Source organism: Lytechinus variegatus, chromosome 2 (genome assembly GCF_018143015.1).
Source record: "Lytechinus variegatus isolate NC3 chromosome 2, Lvar_3.0, whole genome shotgun sequence".
Classification (NCBI taxonomy): Eukaryota; Metazoa; Echinodermata; class Echinoidea; order Temnopleuroida; family Toxopneustidae; genus Lytechinus; species Lytechinus variegatus.
In genome coordinates this window covers 33723510-33744571 of record NC_054741.1, presented here as the reverse complement: position 1 = coordinate 33744571, position 21062 = coordinate 33723510, and the positions used below count along the sequence as shown (strand labels likewise).

The 21062-nt window shown below is 36.7% G+C and overlaps 2 protein-coding genes across 2 annotated transcripts in view; both read right to left on the bottom strand.

The window, feature by feature from the left end:
- Positions 1 to 1679: 1679 nt before the first annotated feature.
- On the bottom strand, positions 1680 to 15657 carry LOC121407911 (hydroxyacid oxidase 1-like). Its single transcript, XM_041599154.1, has 8 exons — positions 15342 to 15657; positions 8998 to 9149; positions 7940 to 8201; positions 6903 to 7075; positions 6282 to 6373; positions 4212 to 4373; positions 3272 to 3341; positions 1680 to 2860 (listed from the first exon to the last, which is right to left on the bottom strand). The coding sequence occupies exons 1-8, from the start codon at positions 15524 to 15526 to the stop codon at positions 2781 to 2783; spliced, it is 1176 nt and encodes a 391-aa protein (XP_041455088.1). The 5' UTR covers positions 15527 to 15657; the 3' UTR covers positions 1680 to 2780.
- A 1670-nt stretch (positions 15658 to 17327) lies between these two features.
- The window catches only part of LOC121409751 (hydroxyacid oxidase 1-like), a 9430-nt gene continuing 5695 nt past the window's right edge, over positions 17328 to 21062 (bottom strand). The window contains exons 7-8 of the mRNA XM_041601656.1: positions 20976 to 21045; positions 17328 to 18247 (exon numbers count right to left, since the gene is read on the bottom strand). Of these exons, the coding sequence (XP_041457590.1) occupies positions 18168 to 18247; positions 20976 to 21045 (150 nt within the window). The 3' untranslated portion in view covers positions 17328 to 18167. The remainder of the gene's footprint in view (positions 18248 to 20975; positions 21046 to 21062) is intronic.

The window sequence follows — 21062 nt, the reverse complement described above, 5'->3', positions numbered from 1 at the left end:
CCGAGTGTTAGGTGCATTAACAATAATTGGTCCATGTAAAGCTGTTTAGATAGAAACAATAAAAATGTACAAAAATTCTAAAAACCACATTTCTATCTTGTCCGTCCGTGATGTGGCACATTTAGTGGATACCTGTGTTTGTAGGTAACCATGGCAACAAACTTTTTTAATCATTCAGCATACTATGTCCTACCCTTCACTATAAAACACAAAGGAACCTTGTTCATCTTATTCCTAATTTGTTACAAGCCTTCAAAACTTTCAAAATCTATCAAATGTCCGTCCGTGATGAACCGATCATGCTCACCATGAGTTATCAATATTAAACGAATAGTGTATTAGTCAAGAGGAATATAATTATTCCCTCAGAAAACAAACATTTCCATAATGATATAGGTACGAATAGTCCATTTTTTTAGTATACTGCCCTATCTTGCCCTATCGAAAAAAAAGGAAATCATAATCTTTCTCGGTCGTTGGGAAATTTTAATGTTAATTTTTATGGGGAAGAGGTGCAATATTCAAAAATAATTAAAACAAAACTTCACTTAACACATATTTCTATTGTAATTTTGAGGAATGTACTACAGTTGTATTGCAAATTAGCAATGGAATTCAATCATCCATGACATAATGATGCAATTCTAATCAATTACCACTATACATTTATTTTTACATTAGCATAATGTAATTTTTTTGAACGTCGATATGTAATATTTCAATTATAAGTCTTACTAAAAATATAATTATGTAACATTAAATATATAGCATGTTGAAATCACTCTTTGTGGAAATTTACACTGTCAATTTTTGAATCTATTCTTGGCTATCATTGGTATGAAAACTGCAAAAATAAGGTTAAAATGATGAACAGATATCTACCAACAAGTATCTTTAAAATTATCTCGTTGCTCCTCTTTAAAGCAAAGATGTCTGCTAACTTTTATGATGTCGAAGTCACCAACTGTCTAAAGATTTGATAAAGAATTAGTAATGCGAATTATATTGGATTATCATCAATATTTTGATGTAAGACAAGTGAAGTGACCTTTAAATCGATGTGTTTTTTTACCTGTTGATTCTGTGTGAACATCTGAACTTTACATTTGACATGTTTGAAGGCATTATAAGTGTACTCCCACGGCAGTAATTATATATTTATTTTCAACTAGCCATTTTAAAACTTACTTTACAACTTTAGTGATTACATACATACATGATTATCGGAAAGCTACGAACAAATAGTATATTCTGAGGTATATTGCAATTTCAATCCTCTTAAAATTGAAAGAAAATGCACGGTTATTTTTTTGTTCTATTTTTGTTTAAATTCGTAAATGCACCCACTCTACTAAAAGTGCAAGTTATATAATATAGCCCATACTTTAAAAGTTTAATACATGCACCTTGCGCAGAACATAACGTCCCACATTGTGTTCAAATGAGCACAGTATGAAATCATCTTCATAGTTACTGTTGAACTTGAGCATTAGAATGGGCGGAAATCCCGGGGAGACACAACGTCAAATGTCCCCCTACTATCATTCAAAATCGAAATAAAACACGTATTTTGGACGAGATGACCTTACTTTTTGGGTGATAACTTTTTTTTTAATTCATTTCATTTTATTTTATTTATGTATTTTTATTTTTTTGCTTATCAAATTTTCCAGCCCCTGGTCCCGCCTACCTTTCGGGAGAGATTTCCGCCCTTGACTGCATTAGAACAACGTGGATCACATTTTCACATAGTCAACGCTGTGAACACACCTCAGAGGTGTCTTGTGTGTGTGAAATGGTCTTCACCGCATTTGAACCGTTTGAATCACATCACCACACAGTCCACTTTGTGAACACACTGGCCCATATTCTGAAGTCGGGTTTAACTTAGACCATAGTCTAAGCATGGACTTACTAGTTGGTCCATGGTCTAAGTCTGTGCCATAATTATGGGGAGCCAAATATTCAAAACATTCTGTTTATATTGTATACTTCTTATGTTTACTTTTCTGTACCCTTTTGCTTTCATAATGATGGAAAATACTTCAAAATACTCCAGTTATCATTCCCAGACAATTTGGGTGTCAAATGAGTTTATAAATTGGATATGCACTGTTAAGAATTTGTGCCCCTATTGGCTCTCCATAGTTAAACCCCAACTTTAAACCAGAGTTTAATTTGAACCCGAGTTCAGAATACGGGCCACTGAGAACACGCAATTAACACATTGCATGAAACCATGTTCATTCCAGGGCCCCGTCTTACAAAGAGTTGCGATTGATCCAATCTGCCACAACTATGGAAAGCTAGCGCGTCAAGATCTATTATACATGATTGTTCAAAATAATTTCTAACTGTGAAGTATATTCATGCATTCATTGTTTTCTTGAAATTCATTGTACTTCTCTTTGTTCACAATTAAAGGACATTTGTTCATCTTCATCTTCTTGTAGAAAATATTATGACAATGATGGGTTTCCATATAATTGAGGTTGATCGTATCAATCGCAACTCTTTGTTAGACGAGACCCAGGGGTCGTATCATAAAGACTTGTTATATTAACAAACGTGACAATGCACAGTTATAACAAGATTATGACCAGCCTATTAAATTGAATGAATTCAATAGCTTTAAACTGTTGTTAGAATTTAAATCAAAAAGTCCCTGCCGTGACTTTCACAATAATTTGGAACAAACTGGAATAGGGATCAACACTTTGAGGGATTCACCAATACTACGGAGAAGCATGTTTGTTAATCTATTATTAGAAAATATTAAATCACAATTTGTGCTTTGGAGAATGGTAGAAAGACTCATGCACAACAATATCCTTTGGTAAGTTATTCACGTCTGGGCAACCTGAAAAGTTTAATGTGAACATTAAAAAAAACATAGTCATGCTTGTTACAAAGGCAGGTTGATGAGCTCATAAGGGTAACATTACAGTTGCCAATCGAAATTTTAAATAGTTATCATATCAATATCTAAACTACAAAAATCACATGCATGCCAATTAGATCTGAATGTCAAAATATCCGAATTTACTATTAATTCCATTGTAGACAACGTATAAATATCGCAGTGTGGACATGTTCACGCTTCAAATTGTAAATGAAGATATTCCAGGATTTAACGTATCATATTATGCATATTTATCTTAGTACAGATGTCATGTGTAAAACGTCGTCCTTACTCTTATTATAAAACTAAATAAATCATTAAATATTAGATATAATTATAAGGTATCATTATGAATAAATATGTTCATACCACAAAGACTCATGGCAAAATCCAGTTCATTGCGTAAGATTCTCAACACATTTTCTACTCCAGAAGCTCCCTGAAATGAAATAAATATCAACATTTTGTGTAAAGATGAGAAAGAGATCGATTTAGTCTTTTAAAGCATGACATTGAGGTATGGAGAAATGATGTTTTATCGTTATCAAACTTATTTTCAAAGGGTGCACTCGCAAGTTGAAGTTTGCCCCCGGTCCCCATTAATCGCCGCACCTTGGGATCAAGAAAGGGGGGGGGGTAAATATGCCAATGACCTCTCCTACTTTAAAAATACTGGTGCCATACCTAAAATGACTCGAGGAATGTGTGTGTGTGTGCGTGTGTGTATATGGGGTGGTCCCCTTTGAGTATCCCCAGGTACGGGCAACTTTCTGCAAAGGCAAGGGTATGGGGGGCCTCGAGCCACTTTTAAAGCACAACAGCTCGCGATTCAAGAGGTTTGTTTGCTGAGAAATTTTACAGATACAGAACAAAATATTTAATTAAAAAAAAGGAAAGAACAACGTCATCAAGAAAGACACCATGCTTGTATATTCCCTCTCCCAAAATATACAGTACATTCAATTTACTTTGGGCTAGTTGTAGAAAATGTTTTGATTGCACGAAATATGCAAGTCTTTAATACACACTCTGACTGGTTGAAAATTGTGTAAATCTGTCTACTCTGTCTACAATCGGCACCTTCCCGCGTTTACAATTTTTTACAGTAAATTACTCTACACTAGACGCTTTCGATGCAATGCCACTTACGAAAACCATATCACGAAGACCCAACAATTGATTTTTTTTATGAACAGTCCAAGTGGCTAGGCCCTTTGATTATTATTCTAAGTTGTAGAAGTAAAACTTTTCATGTATTTTTACAATTTTTACAATAAAAAAAAACTAAGAAAAAAAGTCAATTGCTTACCCCGCAAGCCAGTCCCCATAGAGCAGGCCTTCCTACAAATACTGCCTTTGCCCCTCTTGCAAGAGCCTTCAGGACGTCGGTTCCATTCCGTATCCCTCCGTCCATGTATACCTCAACGTTACGCCCACGAACTGCTTCTACTACTTCAGCTAATGCATCAATCTTAGAGAGAAAAAAAATAGTATAACGTAGTAATCTACCCAATCAACATTGACCTTGTGCTATTTTTAACCCTAATACTTCTGGGTGCATCATGGCTCCCTGTCGATTTTTTTGTCGGTACTTCGGAACGTCTCAATATTTCGAAACGAAATTTCATGACATTTTTTTTTCTAATCTTTCCCGCACATTTTGATACCAAATTTATGGCAATCGGACCTACCATGCGGGTGTCAGATTACGTTTACTGAACACATGCCACTGAAATTTTGCCATTTCTTTATAAATGATGACTGTGTATAACCTTATATGGACAAAATCAGGAGCTTTTCCAATTTACGTAAATACTTTTCTAGTAAGTATCATCATTGTTTCATATAGTGTAAATAATTACCACACACACCCATATTCACAAACACCAACTCAAACGCATCTGAAAACGCTTGATGAAAAACAAAGAAATACATAAGAAAATTAAAAAAAATATATAGGAATAGTTACCACAGCCTATCTGTTTTCTTTTAAGAATTGATGAGGGAGTTATAAAAGACATTGACATTTGTACCAAAAATTGATATTCCTGCTGAGGCTTTATTTTGTGAGAAATACCAAGATGTATGATTTCTCGCAAGAATTAGCATAAATTCTTTTTAAAAAATGAATAAAAGGACTTTCGTAAATTGAGCTATACTACTTTGTACATTACATAAATCTTGACCTTTGTGCAAAATTGGGCCGAGATTTTTGGGGCAACGCCCCCCCCCCCCCGGTACTGACAAGTTTTGAAATACCCTGGGAGTATTACTATAATTATTAGGGTTAAGGGCTACATGTCGCTGATGTCTTGGATGTACAGCGAATGTGGGATTTATTCTCACTCTTTATTTATTGAGCATAATATTAGTGAGCAAATATATATCTTGCAGTTGAGAAAAGATAAAAGAAAACTAATACTTTCGTGATACTTAATATTCATAACCGGTAAACCAATTGGTGAAAATAGGCCTACTTAACCATATCCATAGAATCGTAAGTGCCTCTCTTGCCCAAGGGTTTAAATATCAAATTGAAATTCTTACAAATATCATTTCATAAAGGTCAAGGATGTATATACTCCTCAAAAGATTGACGGCGCATTAGATTCTAAGATTTGACGAAAGAAAATGTGAAACAAAGTTAGCCACAAGAGCGTTTGCAGAAGCAATGAGCAAAATGTTTCGACCACTTTGCAGATAAACTGTATCCCACTCCACTTCTATGAATTATGCCTATCTATACATTTCCAGAAATATTCATCCTTCTCTATGTATTGTCAGCCCACAGGTATAAGTGACCCATGTTTTTCTTGTTTGGGTTTTAACGGCGCTCTCGTTAAAAGGAAAAAAATACTGTATGCAACAGTTGTTACAACCGATAATGTCGCAGCAACGCTTAATGTCTGGGAGGTAATTGTCCTAGAACCGGTGATTGGACCTATTGGTGATTGATGGACCCATGGCAACGATACCAAATGATTATTAGCCGAAATGGGTTTAGACAAAGTGAAAGCGAACGAACTGAAGTTAGACCAAATGGAACATTGACGAAATGAGAGCAGACCAAGTGCTTATTATGCTCATTATGCGTTGACTGCGACATTATGCGAACAAACAAAACAATAAAATAATACAAGGCAAACACACTAACAACATATGGCAATACACAGTTGCTACTTGCTGTACATGTATTGGTTAAAAAGACTAGAAATATCGAAGAAAAAATATCGAGCTGTATAAGCATATTTGTAAATAACACGATTACACCTCAAATTTCCATATGAATTAAATTATTAATAGTAGTAGTAGCAGTAGTAGTAGTAGTAGTGGTAGTAGTAGTAGTGGTAGTAGTAGTAGTAAGTAAGTAGTATCTTACCGGTGCAGGTACCCCGTCCAATTGACGTCCACCATGGCTGGAAACGATGATACCATCGGCTCCTGCGTTAACGGCTTGAGTCGCTGCTTCAGCTAGATTTTACAAAGTTAAATACATTATTAATGGAAAAATTACTTTTATGTATCTGAAAGTGTGGAATGTGTCCCGACTGATGTATCTTGCACAGTGGCTCGTACTTTCCGGAATAATGTAGAAAGCTTTTCCGAAAATTTCATATGACATAAAAAGATTTGATTATGGTAGGCCAAATGTGACACCATTCCCAATAAACCTAAATCGCATCACTTAAAGCGCGTAATTCGAATATGATCGATGAAGATTAACTTATGTGTGTGTGTGTATTTGAGTTTTGTCAGACGTGTATCAATTGGATATGATTATTTACGTCTGGGACCGACCTTTAACGTCACCATCCGAAAGACGTGACCAGGGCTCGAACCTCTGCATCAATTTGTAACTTCCACACAGCTTGGATTACAGGCGCATGCCACAACGCCCACTTCATTTCAGTCAACCATTATTAACTCAGTTATCAGTTGCTCATATGCCAAGTCAGATTCAATAAGGTTATGAGATAGTCCACAGGTTTACAATGTTTACCTGTCAATATACCCTTGCACACGATAGGAAGTGAGGTTAGTGACTTAACCCAAGTAATGTCTTTCCATGTAATACTGGGATCTTTCAGAGCCGTAAAGAACATTATTAGATTAGGGTCTCCTCTTTTCTTTGCTTCCTGTTGTTCTTCAAGGTCTAGGTCTATCTCGGACTGTCTGAATCATAAACAAAACAGGTCGTGAATAACGATAAGGATAAAAATTATCGTTGGATAAAATAGAACGAAGTATAAAAGGTATTTTAAAAAAGAGAAACGGAAAATGAAAAGAGGGGGATGAGGAAGGAGAGATAGAAGAAAACGAAGAAGAGGGAGGAGAAGAAAGAAGAAAAAGTAAAAAGGATTTAGTCAACGTAAACCTCATCCTCGATTCAGAAGGAAGTGGATTTTTTGTGTGTTAATATTGAGATAAAGCCCTTTAGAAATACTCTTCAGGAATATTGGAATAAATTAAAAATACTGGCAATGTAATGAACTTGATGATGGGGAATCCTTAATCACAGTGTGGTTCCACTTTCCAATTGATATAATTTTCTAAGCTGACATAAATCCAACCGACGTAAGTGAGTCCCATTACCAAGGTTTTAAGTTGACCAAAATCTTTTTTTGGTCGACCAAAATGCCTTAAAATCAAAATCTTGGAATGTTTTTCATACCAACGTTGAGGAGGAATGTTCAAGGGAAATTCGTCAATCTTGATTACATTACTGAGATTAGCTAAAAAAACATAACTGTACTTGGTCCTTCAAACACTTGATAGAATATAAGGATAAGAAATAAAAAGTTATTACTGTTTATGATTCCACTCTTGAATAAGTCCAGTCTGATGAATGGATCAGGGGGGGGGGTGGCAAAGGAAGTGTGTAGGGGCAACAAATCTTATGATTTTTGTTATACCACCCCTCCCTCCGGACTCCTGCAAGTCCTAAATGCACGTTTGCGATTTGACTAAAAATCAAAGCTTTACCCCCTCCATATATGCTTCGGTCAGAGGACACCATGCATTAGCTCATGAACATACCTGCATTCTTCGTGATTATAAATCATGTAGTTTCTATAGAAATCCGATGTGTCAACTCCAGTACTGGGTGAATCCACTGTGATCACCAACGCCTTGCACCCCGCCTCCTCGGCTTTCCTGATGAGAGCCTTGGTATAACGACGGTCCTTCCAGATGTAAACGTTTTGCCACAGGACAACTCCTGGGGCACTTGCCCTAATCTCCTTCAGAAATTTGTTGGCATAACTGCTCCGGATCATGAGCCCACCGACTGCCTCTGCTCCTGTCCAAACGAAGTTTTACAGAGAAAAACCCATACTCGCGGTCAAAAAAGTCACAGCGTTTTTTTATAGTCATGAATGAACTTGCGGATGAAACCTCATTGCATTTTATTGAAAATACCTGTGTTGATTCTAACGAGCTTTAAAACTTACTCTCTTCTTATGTTTTTTTTTTAATTCTTATAAAATATATGAATATGGAGAATTGACGATTGCATGGGCTTTCAAGAACTTGACTTCGGTTTCCTTTGCACCTTCCTCGACGTTATCAAATATTTTCACCTTTCACTTTCTCAGACACGAAATTGCACCCCCATCAAAAAATAGATAAATCAGTTTTTGTATTTTAAACTCCCACAGTAGGGGCAAAGGTCGGAAATTTATAAGAAAAAATGATCTAAAAACGAGAAACTGAACAACTACAAATACGTCCGATTTCAAGGAAACGGTTGGAGAATTGAATGCAAAATATAAGAAAAATTCTCCCGACAAAGCGTTTGCGTGCCTCTGGAAACTTAAAAAATTGGAAACCGTGGACTGAAATATCATCTCGCTTTGTATTGTCCACATATCATAACATTTTATATTTGATTACAAATTGCCGATTGTCTTCTCTCCCTTAAAAAAAATGTAAAAAAACCAAAATCATGTCAAATTATTTAATTTGCATGAAATAAAAGGTGAAATGATTGATGATATAATAACGTCAGCAAACATCCTTCCCCCTGAATCTCTGATCCAGCCCTCCGACATCGATTCTTCCTTCTTATAAATATATAGTTTACAAGATAAACGTACCTTTTGCCATTCCAACTTCTGCATCTTTATGTGCAAATCTCTGTGTAGCAGTGGGTGCTATGCCAATGGGAATCGACACCGTTTCCCCAAGAAGAGAAGTTGACAAATGGCGAGTGGAAACGTCATTCAAGAGATGCGGTCGGAATCTATATCTGTATGTGGACACCAATACAGTGCGTATCAAAAAAAAAGTTTACACTTAGAAAAAATCCTGTAAAATTATATATTTGTAATATCCTGAAGATTTTTTCCACATTTTAACATTGGTACAGATCCATTTAAGCAAACGACGATATAACTGTCGAAAAATATTTCCGCTTGAGTGAGCACCACTTACTTATGAAAAGTTAGTGAAAAGTGATTTGCGCAGAACTATGAAAGAGTTATATGCAAATAAAAATAGACCTTAATCATGAAGAAAACGTGGAACTTAGGTAGTAAAATTGATTTGAAGATGTCTTTGACCTTTTCAAACTTGTTTCCTTGCCCAAAACACTTCGAAAAGTGCATTGCACCCCAATCCCCCACACACCAAGGCCATCGAGACGTTATTTGCCTTGCACTGAGCTGTGATTTACATGAAATGGCTTAGGCTTGATTTCAATTTTGTTAATCATTTTCAAGCTTGGGAAAAGTGTGGAAAAACAAGTATTGAAATGTAAACCCACTTTAAATGATAAAAACTTAGTAAAAAATGCTGGAGATGTCTGATAAAACTTTTATTCAGATTCGGTGATGTCTTCAGATCCAGCTGGCACAAAAAGGATAAAGGTTATGCTTACTAAATGTTGCAATTTCAATTTTTGGTGGCAAAATTGTTACAAAATGCTTGAATGTATCCGTTTTATTTCAATTGAATAAAAGTGCAAGTGAAATGTATTAAAAATGTTTCGCAGGGCAAGTTTGATTTCGCCCTTTCCCCTTGACACAGCGAGAAAACGAGCATTCCTGCGCAAACAGACTTCTGCGAGCTTTACAAAAAGGGACAGTGCTCACTCAAGTGTACCATTCTGTCAAAACCTTTACTTTCATCGGATAGATGAGACCCAAACCTAAGATTATGTGTGAAAACATTACCCACATGTTGTATATTTTTGAATTCCCAGGGCTTTTTCAAAGTGTAAACTTTTTTTTGATACGCACTGTAGAGGGTCGTGGGTCCGAATCCCAGCCATGGCGTAATTTCCTTCAGCAAGAAATTGATCCACATTGTGCTGCACTCAACCCAGATGAGATGAATGAGAACATGGCAGGAACTTATTCCTTGAAATGCCACTGCTCTGTAAAAATGCCGAGGGACTAAAGCCTAGGGTAAAAATATCCAAGTCCGCATATGGACGCTATTATTATTATTGCTAGGCGCTCAGCATTTAGATTGGGAAAGGGTAATAACAACAACTTATGTTATGTTATGCAGGGGCCTGCTGGAAGATCAGCGTCCAGCTGACATGGCCGAAGAGGCTACAGAGTTATTATTATCAAATGGGTCTCTTATTAGGTGGTCTGTCTTTGACAGATCACCTCTTAATTTCGTCAGAATTTTCTTATTAGGTGGTCTGTCTATGACAGATCACCTATTGATTTCGTCAGAATTTTCTTTATTATTTATTTATTCTTAGCACCTATGTTTGTCGCCAACTTTTCTCGGAATTGGCTGAATCAATTTTGCTGATTTTTTCGTCATACATAGAATCTATCATAGAGACGGCATACTAAGCTTTTGAAGGTCATATGGTTATGATGACGTCATCTACGCGCCATTTTGTAAAATTCTTCATTTGATCATATCTTCATTATCAATTATCAAAAATTAATAATATTTACAGGACATTAACTTCATGTCAAGGGTCAACTGTCAATGTCATCAAAGGTCATGTAGAGGTCATGACGCGCGCGTACGCGCGCGCCAAAGGTAAAAAAATCGTCCAAATGACCTATAAAATTTTTTGGGTACGTTTCAGGTCATTTTAAGCATTTCAAAAATTTGCGCGCGCGCACGTATGCGCGCGCGTTTCTGCGCGTTACACCTTAACACAACGCAGAAAAACCGTTTCTTTTAATATCATTGAATTGCTAATAAAATTCTGAGCAATTTGATACCTTGATCAACCTTCTACAACCATTAATATAGAAATAAACACCCATTAAAGTTTGCAGCACGTGTGCGCGCGAGCTCTCACTATAGGCCATATATGGGTAAAAACATGCCTATTGTAAATTCACTGTAGCTCTTTAAATAGTCCGTTGACCCCCAATTTTTTTTTCATATATCGATAGAGTATGAGTTGTAGATTTGATTTCATGTCACCATTGTCCCTAAATTATATCGTGACGTCATCAAATAGGCGCCCAGACTAAAAATTTCATTTTTTTCAAAAATGACGTCATCAAATTTATGCAAATTTGGCTGTAACTTCTCGAATATAGATCGTTTTTCGCCCAGATTTCAATATGTGGTAGTTTATAATGTACTCTTTCTCCTCAGTTAACATAAATATTCGTTTTGAGAAACGCATCATTGCGTAAAACAGCGATGAAAAGAGGCATGTCATTTTTCCTCATTTTGCGTGTAATCTCTATGGGACATGACTTTTTCCCAAAACTAGATTCGACATTCCTCTATTTCGTGAGCCATATCTCCATTTTTTCTTGTCAGCTTTCCTTGAGCTTTTAACATGTTGTAGCTGAGATTCTGGGCTATCGGAAGTGTGCCCTTCATTTTTTGATCAGATGCCGGGATCATGCCCGTATTTCACTTGCAAAATTGGAATTGTAATTCTCAAAATTGCTTACGTGTAATCTCTATGGGGAATATCGTGGCTCAATGGATAACGCATTTGACTTGCTTTCTCGAGGGCGGAGGTTCGATTCCTGGGGTAGAAAAGATGATTTTTTTTTTTCATTTTTTTTTCTTTTTGCCACCTCTTACATGATCCTTTATGATAATTAAAAGGTATGAAAGTTAAAATTTAGCAAGATAAAACAGATTATAATTGTTTTTTTCATATCACATGTATTTTGTGTGTAATCTCTATGGGACATGACTTTTTCTCAAAACTAGATTCGACATTCCTCTATTTCGTGAGCCATATCTCCATTTCTTCTTGTCAGTTTTGCCGGAGCTTTTAATATGTTATAGCTGAGATTCTGGGCTTTCGGTAATGTGCCCTCCACTTTTTGATCAGATGCCGGGATCATGCCCGTTTTTCACTTGCAATATTGGAATTGTAATTCTCATAATTGCTTACGTGTAAAGTCTATGGGAAACATTAATAATCACATTGAGCAATGGTCAAAATTTATTCTTAGGATGTCTAAAATCAAGATTATCAATCATATCTAAATTATTCATTTTATACATTAGCCGATTCTGAACGAAAAATCATGACAGACCACCTAATTCGTCCGCATGACGAATTAAATTCTAGTTTCTTTCTTTCTTTCTATCTTTCTTTATTTTTACGGATTTTCTTGTCGCCAACTTTTCTCCGAATCGGCTGAATCAATTTTGCTGATTTTTTCGTCATACATAGGATCTGTCATGGACACGTCAAAATAAGCTTTTCAAGGTCATCAGGTCATGATGACGTCATCTAGGCGCCATTTTGTAAAATCACATTATCAATCATATCTCCATTATTAATTATCAAAAATCAATCAAAATAACATCACATCAATTTAAGGTCAAGGGTCATCAGGTCATGTCATCAAAGGTCACCCGAAGGTCACGACGCGCGCGTACGCGCGCGTCAAAATTTAAAAATGCTCAAAATCACTTTTTGACCAAACGAGAGTACGTTTTAGGTCATTCTAAGCATTTCAAAAATTTTGCACGCGCGCACGCATGCGCGCGCGTTTCCGCGCGTAACGCCTTAACACAACGCAGAAACACCGTTTTTTTTACATCATTTCATTGATAATAAAATTTTGAACAATTTGATACCTTGATCAACCTTCTACGACCATTAACAACGAAATTAACACCCGTTAAACTTTGCAGCACGTGTGCGCGCGAGCTCTCACTATAGGCCATATATGGGCAAAAACATGCCTATTGAAAATTCACTGTAGCTCTTTAAATAGTCCGTTGACCCCCAATTTTGTTTTCATATATCGATAGAGTATGAGTTGTAAATTTGATTTCATGTCACCATTGTCCCTAAATTATATCGTGACGTCATCAAAATGGCGCCTAAACTAAAAATTTCATTTTTTCAAAAATGACGTCATCAAGTTTATGCAAATTTGGTTGTAACTTCTCGAATATAGATCAGTTTTCGCCCAGATTTCGATATGTTGTAGTTTAGAATGTACTCTTTCTCCTTAGTTATCATTAATTTTCGTTTTGAGAATTGCATCATTGCGTAAAACAGCGATGAAAAGAGGCATGTCATTTTTCCTCATTTTGCGTGTAATCTCTATGGGACCTGACTTTTTCTCAAAACTAGATTCGACATTCCGCTATTTCGTGAGCCATATCTCCATTTTTTCTTGTCAGTTTTCTTTAAGCTTTTAGTATGTTGTAGCTGAGATTCTAAGCTTTCGCAAGTGTGCCCACCATTTTTTGATCAGATGCCAGGATCATGCCTGTATTTCGCTTGCAAAATTGGACTTGTAATTCTCAAAATTGCTTACGTGTATTCTCTATGGGGAATATCGTGGCTTTGACTGCTTTCTAAAGGGCGCGGGTTCGAGTCCTGGGGTGAACAAGATGAATTTTTTTTTCACTTTTTTTTCTTTTTGCCACTTCTTACATGATCCTTTATGATAATTTAAAGGTATAAAAGTTAAAATTTAGCAAGATAAAACAGATTATAATTACTTTTTTCATATCACATGTATTTTGCGTGTAATCTCTATGGGACATGACCTTTTTTCAAAACTAGATTCGACATTCCTCTATTTCGTGAGCTATATCTCCATTGTTTCTTGTCAGTTTTCCCTGAATTTTTAGTATGTTGTAGCCGGGATTCTTAGCTTTCGAAACATGCCCTCCATTTTTTGATCAAATTTTTTGATCATGCCCGTATTTCGCTTGCAAAATTGGAATTGTAATTCTCAAATTTGCTTACGTGTAATCTCTATGGGGAATATGCTAGCACAATGGATAACGCATTTGACGTGTTCGTCCGTATTGCTGACGTGTAGGTCCGTGTTGCTGACGTGGTGGTCCGTGTAGCTGACGTGTAGGTCCGTGTTGCTGACGTATTGATCCGTGTTGACGACGTGCTCTGCCGGCATGATCCGTATAGATCCGTGTGAAGCTGCCGTGTTGATGCCGTGTTCACAGTCATCTGGGGCAAAACTATCCCGGACCTCCCCAGATCATGCCGGCATTGCCGTGTTGATCCGTGAGGTATAATCATCTATCTTGTATGTATCTGTTTGAAGATGTATGTCTAACGATTGTCATCACCACATCAATAATCACATTTAGTAATGGTCAAAACTTATTCTTAGGATGTCTACGATCAAGATTATCAATGATATCTAAATGATTTATTTCATACATCAGCCGACACTGAATGACAAATCATGACAGACCACCTAATTCGTCCGCATGACGAATTAAATTCTAGTTAAATTTATTTTTTATAACATTTTTGGTAATATGCTCCCAGGGTTCTGATAAGCAATTTTGTAATGAGCGTAAGCCTTTTCGCAAGTGAAATTTCCTTTTATTCAATTATCCGTTTTTTTCCTTAATATAATGTTTTTTCAGGTATATTGCCTGGTATACCAAATCTGCGATATTCTACTCTCATAACGGAACCACTGCATAGATTAGTTCATAGTACGTTAGTTCACGTAATTTTTGTCATGCTAAGCTAATAACAAGTGATGGCTCGCAAAAAAAGAAAAAAAAACATGAATGCCAAGCCGAGTCATAGCAAAGGCTTTGAAAACTTCATAGGACCTTCTGCCATCTTGTTATTGGAGCGTTGTGGTCTAGTGGATTAGTCTTCTGACATTGATTTAGAGGGTCGTGGGTTCGAATCCTTTTTATTCAATTATTGTGTTAATTTACACTTTGGAAACTTCAAAGCTTCTAGTTTTTTGATATTTGACCCGTTGCCAAATATCAAACGTGACTGAAAACTGCGTATTCTTTAAATTGGATAACAGGCAGTTTTAGAACAACATGCGTTATGATGAACAACCATAATTCCCCATGATTATCCCAGTGGTTCAAAAATCTCTATTCCGGTATACGGCCATTGACCTTCTTCTGCATGCTCATACATATAAGTTGACGAAGTAGCTTATTTGATATCACATATAATCAATATCAGTATACGGCCAAGAGTAATTACGATCATAAAATATGTTATCAATGTATTTACCTTTTGAATGCAGCCTTGTTGTCGGTGTATGTTTGACCGGCAGGTCCTGGGTAGTTATAATGTCGAAAGTATGATGGAGGCAATACCTTCTGTGCTCCATCTTCATACTGCTGGATGTTGCGAGGTTTGTCAAGGACATCCGACATATTGAACGAACTTGTGCCATGCAGACTGAGGTATAACATTAATACTCGTGTTTGATATTGACAATGCACTTCGGAATACGGAATCGTACTTTGCTCTTCCTTTGCTCATTTTATTTGAGCGGTGTGCCGAGTTCATGAACAGCAGGGGCGTATTGGGACAGGGTAAGTATTTTGATAAGGGGGCAAAATTACTCCAAAGCGTGGTGTTGGAAAATATGAAGTATTTTTTTTTCTCTCTCTCTATCTCTCCTCTGATTTTTATTTATATTAATTATGTGTAATCATATAATATTAACAATCACCTTTTTATTATATTGCTAGCATAGTTATGATCATGTCTTTTATCGTTTAGATTATATAGATTACTCGTGTACACTCATATCCTTTATTTATTGTTTGTTTGTTTGCTTGTAAATATAACAGTTCTAATTAGCATCTTTTCTGGACCACATGGAAGACCAGCAGTGTCGTGGGTATATGGGTATATGGGTAATCCAGCCGATTCCATTTTGTTGTTCCTCTCACTCTTATATATGTAGGTATTTGTCCTTTTTTATGTATTCTGGATCGGAAAAATAAATACTATACTACTATACCATGCAGGGATGGATCTAGGATTAACTAGGGGGGAGTCTCGTGGAATAAATGTGCATAGAGAACAAAAGTAAACTTCGTATTGTTGTAATAAAGTGCCAAAGAGCTATCATGGCTATATAGAACTATTCTCCATTGTTGAAAATTTTGACGCAGCCGAAAAACTGTCTCTGCTGAGAATAGAACCGGGACCCAGCTTTGAGATGTCGGTGCATTACCACTAGACCACGGAGATGGGTCAGTGGATAGGAAGAAGCCCATCCAACCGACCAACACATATATTTGTTTTGAACAATTACCAGACGTCATGCCTCAGCTGCAGCGTATGCTCAGATATGGTAGGCATGCATATGCATTCAAGTGTAATACAAGTAAGATATGACATGTAAAACAGCTTTGATAACTTTTTGGAATATGTTGTGAAATAGATGTGAATAGAGAAATAATTGTGAGCGTAGCTTGAGTCAGTACAGGATTACAAGATCTTCCTTCCCTTTGTGAAATTATTGGTGAGAAATATCCACTAGACTGCGGCGGGGTTCCTTACAGTCTTACGTTGGGGCCCGGATTCGATTGTCCCGGTAGAGAACTATTTTCATTAGACACTGTTAACCTAGCATGGTTGGTCTTAAAGGACAAGTCCACCCCAACAAAAACTTGATTTGAATAAAAACAGAAAAATTCAACCAGCATAACACTGAAAATTTCATCAAAATCGGATGTAAAATAAGAAAGTTATGACATTTTAAATTTTCGCTTCATTCCACAAAACAGTTATATGCAAATCTCGGTCGTTATGCAAATGAGGGATCTGATGACACCACTCACTCACTATTTCTTTTGTATTTTATTATATGAATTATGAAATATTTTTATTTTCTCGTCATTGTCATGTGACATAAAATTTCATTCCTCAATGAACACGTGGAATTCCATTATTTTAACATTTTGTGCTTCAGGCAAGGAGGTCCTAATCACCAAATTTGTAAAAACTGAAATATTGTATAATTCAAACAGTAAAAAACAAAAGAAATAGTGAGTGAGTGACATCATCGACTCTCTCATTTGGATGGAACTGGCTCGTTCATATAACTATTTTGTTAAATATAAGCGAAACTTTGAAATGTCATAACTTTCTTATTTTACATCCGATTTTGATGAAATTTTAAGCATCGTGCTTGTCTGATTTTTCCCTATTGATTCAAATCAACATTTTTCTGAGGTGGACTTGACCTTTAACATCACACACCATTCTGATATTGTGTTGGACGTATACAATGAGGACGTCATTAGATGGCAATTTGTATTGGTTCTCTCCAGCGTCATTATTGGGCAATGGAAGATATCCCTGGACAGACCCAGATGATAGCCATACCCCTAGACAAAATTATGACACAATTAACTGCACTTGAACCAAGATATCGAGTTTTAATTCATTTATTATACAAATAGACAATAATGTGTACTTATGAATGTAATGTCACAATAAATTATCTGTGACTACAATCCCGACATTTTTTTATGCAATATGTAAAATTTGCCATGCGATCTTTGACCTTGCCGACAGTATGCTTGTCTGTTGTCTAAGACTTTAATTTCCACTATGATTAACAGCGAGCTAAGGGGTTCCTTTTGTGACTCTGTCCTGTATTTATCTTGTGCCAATAAAATCATTGCAAATTTACAGGTTTCAATTTGACATTTGTCATGTACTCGGGATGAGCTGTACAAAACTCGTTGCATTAGTTGCCAAACCGGACTACAATTTAAGTCTCCCTAAATCCCATGCATCAAGCAAACATATATTTGTTACAATCAAAGCTGTTGGCCATTCATCGGTATCACGAACTCATTTCACAAAACCGTACATTACATTTCTTTTCTACTCTATTCAATTAACAGGAAAGCAAAACCAATGTTTGTAACATAATTCATGTAAAATGTGAAAATTGTCAGAACATTGCGTTTATGGAAAATTTGGCTATGATCTGGCAGCTCCAGAAAATATACCAAATCGACTTGTATCTCATACGCGAACACGGGCGATATCACGCACTCCATCTCTTTCTCCCGCCGAAAGTTGACGTCATAGTTTTGGCCTCGGCTGGTGATAATAAGATTCATGCACAACGACGTCTTCGGGGATATCATTGACATCGGAACAACCTGCAAATGAGGACATCAGACATAGTGATGAAATCAACCCAACAAACCCATGACATTGTTTTGTCACTCCACATTTGCTCTCTACTGGACCCTGCACTGTATGCCAATATTTTCTTGTTTATCAACAGACGCTCATTTGCTCCGACGACAATTACTCCGGACTTTGTTTCGTCTTTATTTCGTCAAAGATTATGGTTAGGCTTAGGGTTGCAAAAGGGTTTTTATGTTAGGTTGAGGCTTAGGATAGGGTATAGTATTAAATCAAAGGTGGAAGTTGGTCAGTCCATTAGTGAGTTAGTGTGTGAAATTTACAGCGGAGCAATTAACGTTGCCGGAGCAAATATCATGGAACCCACGAGGCAAACAGAGGATATAATAATACATTATATTAGATAGCCAAGACAGATAGCCAAGCGTGATTGGTCCATAGCGCGTCACGTGATATTATCGAAATCTATGTATTTTCCCAGCCGGTCCACCTTCGATGAATATATTGACCAACCGGTCCATGAAAATATCTTTTTACGTGTATGGCGCCCTCTTGTGGATTAGATGTTACCATGCATTATCGGCCTGCCTTGGGTCCTGGACCTGGACTGGGCTCGAACTTAGATTTAGATCTAGGGCTAGGCCTAAACAAAGTTGATTTGAATAGAAAAGGGTCATTCACTGCGTTAGACTAACGTTACTTAGATATCTATAGATCAAGATCTAACGTTAGATATATACCAGTTCAATCAATCACTGTGAATATCATAAACATGCTGCACGTTAGGCCTAACTTTATCTTCATCATTAGAGGCTATCTAATATAACAGATATTGACTGATGGGATGTGTAAAAAAAAACATTCTTTGGACCACCTAAAGGATTAATATTTTCCCTCGTGATCATATTTTCCCTCAGCGCTGCGCGCTTCGGGAAAATACAAATCCGGTGGTCCAAAGAATGTTTATATTACACACCCCATTAGTCAATATCTGTATAATGTTTTATTACATCTTCTAGCATTGCCAATGCGGAATTCAAAATGCACTGTATGAGGTATTTCTACTGACATTCGGCAAGAACGGTTACACTTCGTAATTCCGAAACACGTAAATTGCCTATACCTCGATGTTCGTTAATCCGAAAACGTAAAAGGGTTCGTTAATCCGAACATTTGTGGCGTTATTCCGAAGGTTCGTTATTCCGGAGGTTCGATAATCCGAAAACGAAATAAGGTTCGTTAATCATTTCGTTTTCCTACTAACGAACCTTCGGAAATACGAACCTCATTTCGTTTTCGGATTAACGAACCTTCGGAATTACGAACCTCACTTCGTTTTCGGACAAACGAACCTTCGGAATTACGATCTCATTTCGTTTTCGGACTAACGAACCTTCGCAAACACGAACCTTCGGAATAACGAACCTTCGGAATAACAAAGCTTCGGAATATACGAATGTATGCGGGCAAGGACAGGGGCAGTGGAGCGGTTTTTGAAGTGGTCATGGTGGTAGGATGAGGCGAAATAGGAGAGGGAGCTGGTCGTTTTTAAATGTTTACACGTTTAATAAATCAAAAATGGGGACGGCTGGAGCCCGTTCAGCCCCCGTTTTTTTTTTCTTCAAATTTCATTCCTTCATGTAATGTCACTTGAGCATTTTATGACAAATGCACACATAGATACCCCCCTTAAAAACATTTATTTGAATTTGAATGTAGATTGAGTGCTCAGGGGCACAGGTTTCGTGACTGAGGATCGGACCCCGTACTTTCAAATGTCTAGTCAGGCGCCTTAGACCACTCGGCCACCGCACCTCTCGAGCATCTTGAGTAGAAATAGACAATACTCTCTCACTCCGATCTACATTATACTCTCCTCTCTGTTTTCTCTTTAGCTTTCGGCACCCGCATACCCATTGTAAGCTTACCCTTTTCTTTATTTTTTCTTCATCACCCCCCCCCCAAAATTTGTGTGGCATTGCATGTGATTATGAAATTAAGAAAAACAAGAATAAAATTCCGAGGAAATGTTAAAAAACGTTGGAAAGAAGTTTTCGACTAAATAAATCACCTCACGCTCAACATGACGTGGATTGAACGTGAATGATTTCATTATTTCAAACAGATATCCTCCTAATTCATGATTCAGAATGCGCACGAGCTATTAACTGGTCACAACTCTTGGAATTGGTAAGACTCTTATTCCTAATACAAGATGATTAACGGGCGGAAGAAGACGACTTTTCATGATGGATGGCAAGGCGAAGAGAAAACATGAAAAGAGCCGACACAGCAATCGTATCATTCTTATTTTATAAGCTCCGACATGGTAATAGCAAATGCTGAAAGATGTTAATACTTAAAACACAATGTCATGAACAAGGTATAAGAAGTGCTTCCTGCAAAACTTAAGTTTATGATACATCTTTAACAAGTAATGCATAGCGCTATTCAATTGATGTAAACGTATGAACATAACTTGAATATATTTATGTTCATCATGCGCACGAGTGGATATTGCGCTTTGTAAATACTCGCACATTCGATATACTTACACAAAATTACTATTAATTTTTAAATAATTTATACGTTTATTTTATCATCACATGAGCGAGCCTCAGCTTTACATTTATTTGTCATTCACCAGATTAAAAAACCTTGTAAGTTTTAAATATCAAACAGTGCTGTTTAACATTAAAAAGTGTTTTTTTCCTGTGTGTGGCCTAATGTCATGCTTACCACAAAGCCCCATCGCATATCGAAGTTCTTGTCGCAAGATTTTTAACACATTGCTCACACCACTGGCGCCCTGAAAATAATGATATA